We start from the raw sequence: 6,267 nt of genomic DNA, 5'->3' as shown, positions 1-6,267 counted from the left end.
ATTAACATATTCGGACACCTCAGGGTTTCTCGCAATTCCTGTAGCATATCTCTATCTTCCAGAAAGGTATCTTTAGATGAAAAAAAACTACCCATAAGTACTTAAAATTTCTCGTAACTAGGAATGTTTATTTTTAAGAACATGAATGATGACTCTAGAGGATGTATAACACCCTCCACATATATATATACACACACACGAAGGCGGAGGCCTTGCGGAGATCAAAACCAGACGAACCAATACAAGTCGAAGAAGTCGCCCAAACCATTCGATAAAGCCGATGCCGAGCAAAGAAGTCGCCAACTAAATTTAGATCTAACTAGACTAGCTACATACCCTCTTATAATAGACTCAGATCAATATAAGATAAACATGATGTAGGATTATTATACTTCGAGTGACCCAAACCTATATAAAACACCGCGTGTTTTCATTTTTGACTCGCCAGCCATAGTCAGCTATCGATCATGCGCTGCGCTGCTGCTCGATGGCATGGCCGCCAGCCTCGATGTTGATGATGTACTCGATCTCCTCTGCAACCTCCTTCATGGACGGTCGGTTTTGCCGGCGCTCTTCCAGGCATCCAAGCGCCAGTAACCCGAGCGCCTTCATGGTGTCGAGCTTCAGCTGCGTCGCGCCCTCCTTCATCGCTGGATCAACGACATCCATAAGCCGCTCCTCGTCCGCCGCCCGCTGCACGTGCACGGCGAGGTTGACATCGTCGGCTCCACGGCCAAAGTCGATGGCGCGCTCCGACGTGAGCAGCTCAAGCAGCACGACGCCGAAGCTGTACACGTCGCTCTTGTCCGTGAGCTGGTAGTTGCGGTAGTACTCGGGGTCCAGGTACCCCAGCGTCCCCTGCGCGCACGTCGAGACGTGGCTAAGCCCTGGTTCTGCCAGTCGGGACAACCCGAAGTCAGAGACCTTGCCGTCGAGCCGCTCATCGAGTAGGATGTTGCTCGACTTGATGTCGCGGTGGTAGATCGGTGGCACGGCCGAGAAGTGCAAGTACGCGATGCCCTCCGCCGTCTGGTGTGCGATGGCCAGGCGCTGGCGCCACGGGAGCGGCTGGCAGCTCATGGCGCCGTACAAGTGGTCGGCGAGCGTGCCGTTGGAGATGAACTCGTACACCATGAGCGGCTGCTCGAGGTCGACGCAGCAACCGAGCAGACGCACGAGGCTACGGTGGTTCACCTGCGACAGCACGCGCACCTCGTTCAGGACCTGGTCCGTGGACTTGGTATTCCCGAGCTTGGCGCACTTGACGGCGACGACAGTGCCGTCAGCGAGTACACCCTTGTAGACCTCGCCGTAGCCGCCGACGCCGAGGAGGTTGTCGCGGGAGAAGTTGGCCGTGGCGCGCTTGAGCTCGCGGCCGGAGAAGTTTTTGGCTGTGCGGCCGCTCGAGTTGTTGGCGTTCAGGATCTCCTCGCGCTCCTTGGCAAGCCTCTCCCGGGCGAGCCGGATGCGCCGCTGCCGCCGGTAGGCCAACAGCCCCGCAGCTGCAAGCAGCAGCGCGCCGCCAAGGCCGCACACGAGCCCTGCAATTTGCAAGAAAACTTATTACTTAAGTGTTGATAGGTCGATGGACCTTGCCTACCAAGGAATTTTAGTTGATTCAAAAGCCATCATGCCGTGTGATATGTATCCTAGTTTTCAAGCTGCTGTCTATTATTGAAAAAAGAACAGAGTAACAAAGCTCAGCGATGTTTGTTGAGCCGTATCCATTATCGTTGACATCAGCCTTTTCGTCCATCATGGAGTCCCAATAAAGTTATTCATTACTATTCATGGATGAATATATGAAGCTGCGTTCTTTTAAAAAAAACAAAAATATCTGAAGCTGCGTAAAAATTAGCAGATGCCATGCATTAGATTCGGCTGCATGTGTAAGACGTCAAAATTGGAAGTGCCAAATTCGATATATTGGATTAAAATATTTTGGTGTGATGGTCAGGTCCGGTTTGTCAGACTCAAAATACAGAAAAGAAAGGAGCTACGACTAGTTATATATTTCACCACACTTTTCCACACTACATGTTAGCTATGTTTGATCCTTACCAGATTATTTTTCTGCGACTCGGGTCCCACATGTTAAAGACTAAAAAAGTTGTCAAGAATCAAGATACCATTTGGCTAGCCAAACTGTGCCGTCGATTTTGATCGCCAAAGCTTATGCAACTTGGCAAAAGTTTTGTGCCTAGCATTGGCAATCCTTAGAACATCAACCAAACATGCCTGAGTCTTTTGCTGTGTAATGCTTTGACCTTAGAAAAACTGAACTTTTGCTACTTAGTCAGTGATACATAGCTGATATGCTGATATGATAGTGATAGCTAGCCATGTTACTATGTTAGGCGGTCTTGCAGATGCCCGTGCAATTGTAGTTGGCCCAACCAATTCTGTAAAACTCATGAACATAGCAGATATAAAGATAATAATTGTATGGAGAAACGGTCCAAGCTTCTCCCTTCCTGTAAGCCCTCAAAGTTGACCATTGGAGCAACAAGAGACCCGGATTGATGCCATTTGAATACAGAGGACTTGTCTGAACTTGAATAGCAAAAAAAATCCTTTATCCAACGCTTCATCTGCGGAATTTGTAGTGTGTTGACTCAAGTGGTACTCTGAACTGTAATCGCAATTACTAGCTATCTATACCGTTCCTCATCATGAAAGTTGCCTGCTGGGTGTTCGGATATATCAACAACTTCCCCCTTCTCTCAGAGGAACGACTAGGACTAACACATCTAGCTAAAATCCTCATCACAAGTTATCCGTAATCCATTTACCATCTCATTTACCGTTTCTCCAATTAAAATTATTCATACAAGTAAATTGAATTGAAGAGACAGCTAGCTAATAATCGTGTCAAGCAGTAATTGAACAATTTTTATGCTGCGGCAGTTTGAATAGAACCATTACCTGCAATTACCGGCGTGTGGTTGGATCCCCCACAGTCCCGTGTGCTCTGGCAATCCGAGAGATCTGCATCAAATCGAACAAGCTTTTGAGTTAATTCAAGATGAGCAGCACTTTAGTCTTCAAGAGCAGCAGATTGCAACGCTGGAACAAACTTACTCTGCTGGCATGCGCCGGCGAGGGGGTTCCACGTGAGCCCGGATACGCAGAAGCAGCGCCGGACCGCGCTGGCACCGGAGGGCGCGAGCGGGTCATCGGCACAGGTGGTGTTGGTGTCGTCCTCGCAGTCGGCCTGCGTGCGGCAGAGCGGCTCCCTGGGAGTCGCCCACTGCAGCTCCAGCCCGAGCCGACGACCCCAAGTCGCCGGCGGCTGCGCCGGGTCGAGCTCCACGAAGCTCCGGTACGCGCTGCAGAACTGCGGCGACACCCTGATGCTGTAAGACGTCGACGAGCCTCCCGCCACGAACGTGCAACAGAGCGGCAGCGGCGCGCAGACCGACGCCGTGGAGCCCGTAGCGTTGGCGTAGACGTGGCAGAGCGAGTTAGACGAGCAGTTGAGCGGCGACTGCAGGAGCGCCGCAGTGCAATTGAGCAGCATGATGGTATTCGACGAGCTCACGTTGAACGGCAGCGACGAATTCAGCTGAACTCCCCTTGCGACCGGCGCGCCCTGCGAGACGCAGGCGCCTCGAGGCACGAACGGCGCCGGTGACACCACGAGGCGCTGCGCCGCCGGGGAGATGGAGGTGATCGGGTACGAGGTGCCGTTGAGCGCGTCGAAGAAGAGCGTGGACGAGTTGGCTGCGCATCGGACCTTGTACGTCGGGTCGCCGCAGCCGTCTGCCGTACTGAGCGGGTACGGCACCATCGTCGAGCCGCACGGCGGGCACAGGCGCGCATGGCTGACCCGCAGCATCAGCAGCAGCAGCGCGAGGATGTTGACGGCGCCTTTCGAGAGGAGGAGACGGCTTAAGCACAGTATGCTCGCCATTTCTGAATGCTAACTGGTGTCTTTGCTCGTGTCGTTTGGGTTGCTGATGCCGAACGTTTTAAGGTGGTTTGAAGCTTTGCGGTTGCATTTTGCAAGAATGTTTGACTTATTTGGCCGTCTAGTTGAACCTATAAGATTAGGATGTTATATAAATTAAAAATACAATTTACCTATCTGTATTTTTATTTTAAAATAATTTTCACAACGATTCTACAAGAGAAAAAGCATAACATTTTCCTATGTATTAGTCAGAGTCAAGAGTCATTGAGTTCATCCCTTTAGAAATCATGTACCTTTCCCTATGTATTATTCAAATTACTAAATAATAATCCCTATCCTTATGGATTTTATAAGCAATTAGCCGCGTGTATTTGCTGTTCTCAGCATTCATATAGTGGAAAAGTCGAATTAGTCGAAGGAATTATTGGGCAACAGCAGCAATGTTAGCTCAATGACTCTGACTCTGACTTTTGCTTTGACTGGTGCGTAAGTCCGTCCGAAGGTGCGGCGTAGTGGTGCGGAATGTACGCCATGGTCGTCATCATCCTTCTGCAACTGCCCTTATCAAATTCTTCATACCAAAAAGGGACTGCTTCAGCATCTTGACAGCGGGGAGCGAGCGTCATGCCCACGACTGACCCCTGCCGCTCCCCCCCCCCCCAACCACAACGGGCTGTCACACCCTGTCACCCAAACCTCTCTGTCCATTATGTTTTAGGGATAATACCATTCAAATTGTTTGTTTGGTTGAGTAGATATGATGAGCCAATTTTGTGTTTGGCCGGAGAGGAATAAAGACGGATGTGTTGCGAATAATTAACTAAATTATATCTCTTAATATTAAATAATAATAGTTTATCATACACATATCAAATCAGTATGCACTAACACTTATCAACATTAATCTTGCCATACTAATTACTAATTAAAAGTATTTTGATTATTACTAATTGTACTCTAATTGATATGATCATACACTAATCAATACACTATAAGACTTATCAACCATAATTTCATACTATGAAATACTAATTAGTAATACAACATGCTAAATAACACTAAGTATTTTCCTAATAATTAAGATTAGACAAGATAGATGGCATCATTTGACCAAGAAAGCTAGGGCACACTATCCAGCATATATAAGGAATATTCCTCAAAATGGATGATCATATAACATCCATCCTTCAACCAAACACCTCATGGATGGACATATACTATCCATCCTCGTTCAACCAACCAAACGTACCCTTAGACTCCTCCGTTCAACCAACCAAACGTACCCTTAGACACCTCATGGTTTGTGCGTGATTTCAGCTCCATTGCCGCCCCGTTGCATGAGCTCACCAAAAAAGGCATTCCTTTCTCCTGGGGTACGGCACAGGAAGAGGCATTCACCATCCTAAAAGATAAGTTGACACATGCCCCCTTACTACAGCTTCCTGATTTCAATAAGATGTTTGAACTTGAATGCGATGCTAGTGGTATTGGGTTGGGCGGTGTTTTGCTTCAAGAGGGAAAACCAGTGGCTTACTTTAGCGAAAAATTAAGCGGTGCTAGTCTGAATTATTCAACTTATGACAAAGAACTTTTCGCTTTGGTTCGCACTCTACAAACTTGGCAGCATTATTTATGGCCTCGCGAGTTTATTATTCATTCTGATCATGAGGCTTTAAAACATATTCGTAGCCAAACCAATCTGAACCGTAGGCATGCTAAGTGGGTAGAATTCATAGAGTCTTTTCCTTACATCATCAAACACAAGAACGGGAAAGACAACATTATTGCTGATGCTTTGTCGTGTAGATACACCATGCTGTCCCAGTTAGACTTTAAAATTTTTGGCTTACAAACTGTGAAAGAACAATACGCCGATGATCCTGATTTTAAGGCCATCATGATGCATTGCAAGGATGGTAAACCATGGGGTAAATTCCATGTAAACGATGGGTTCTTGTTCCGCGCTAACAAGCTATGTATTCCAGCAAGCTCGGTTCGTCTTTTGCTGTTGCAGGAAGCGCATGGTGGCGGCCTCATGGGACAAGCTCGGTTCGTCTTTTGCTGTTGCAGGAAGCGCATGGTGGCGGCCTCATGGGACACTTTGGCGTTTACAAGACACAGGAGATTCTGGCCGCACACTTCTTTTGGCCCCAGATGCGCCGCGACGTGGAGCGCTTTGTTGCACGCTGCACCACGTGCCAGAAAGCTAAGTCACACCTGAACAACCACGGTTTGTATATGCCGTTACCTGTCCCTACTTCTCCTTGGCTCGATATTTCTATGGATTTTGTTTTGGGCTTACCTCGAACTAAGAAGGGGAGGGATAGTATCTTTGTGGTTGTTGATCGATTCTC

At 48.2% G+C, this 6,267-nt stretch overlaps 1 protein-coding gene across 1 annotated transcript; it reads right to left on the bottom strand.

The window, feature by feature from the left end:
* Positions 1-246: 246 nt before the first annotated feature.
* On the bottom strand, positions 247-3,994 carry LOC133885892 (wall-associated receptor kinase-like 20). The gene is made up of 3 exons (XM_062325659.1): positions 3,082-3,994; positions 2,926-2,988; positions 247-1,541 (listed from the first exon to the last, which is right to left on the bottom strand). The coding sequence occupies exons 1-3, from the start codon at positions 3,911-3,913 to the stop codon at positions 466-468; spliced, it is 1,971 nt and encodes a 656-aa protein (XP_062181643.1). The 5' UTR covers positions 3,914-3,994; the 3' UTR covers positions 247-465.
* Positions 3,995-6,267: the final 2,273 nt, after the last annotated feature.

The sequence above is a fragment of the Phragmites australis genome, chromosome 11 (genome assembly GCF_958298935.1).
Source record: "Phragmites australis chromosome 11, lpPhrAust1.1, whole genome shotgun sequence".
Lineage (NCBI taxonomy): Eukaryota > Viridiplantae > Streptophyta > Magnoliopsida > Poales > Poaceae > Phragmites > Phragmites australis.
This window is presented reverse-complemented; position numbering and strand designations above follow the sequence as displayed.

Bases quoted from the DNA above. Each gene is read 5' to 3' on its own strand.
- LOC133885892 (XM_062325659.1), bottom strand. From the start codon at position 3,913: ATGGCGAGCATACTGTGCTTAAGCCGTCTCCTCCTCTCGAAAGGCGCC. The intron at 2,989-3,081 runs GTAAGTTTGTTC...GATTTGATGCAG, and splicing joins CGCCGGCGCATGCCAGCAGA to ATCTCTCGGATTGCCAGAGC. The intron at 1,542-2,925 runs GTAATGGTTCTA...TGCAAATTGCAG, and splicing joins CCACACGCCGGTAATTGCAG to GGCTCGTGTGCGGCCTTGGC.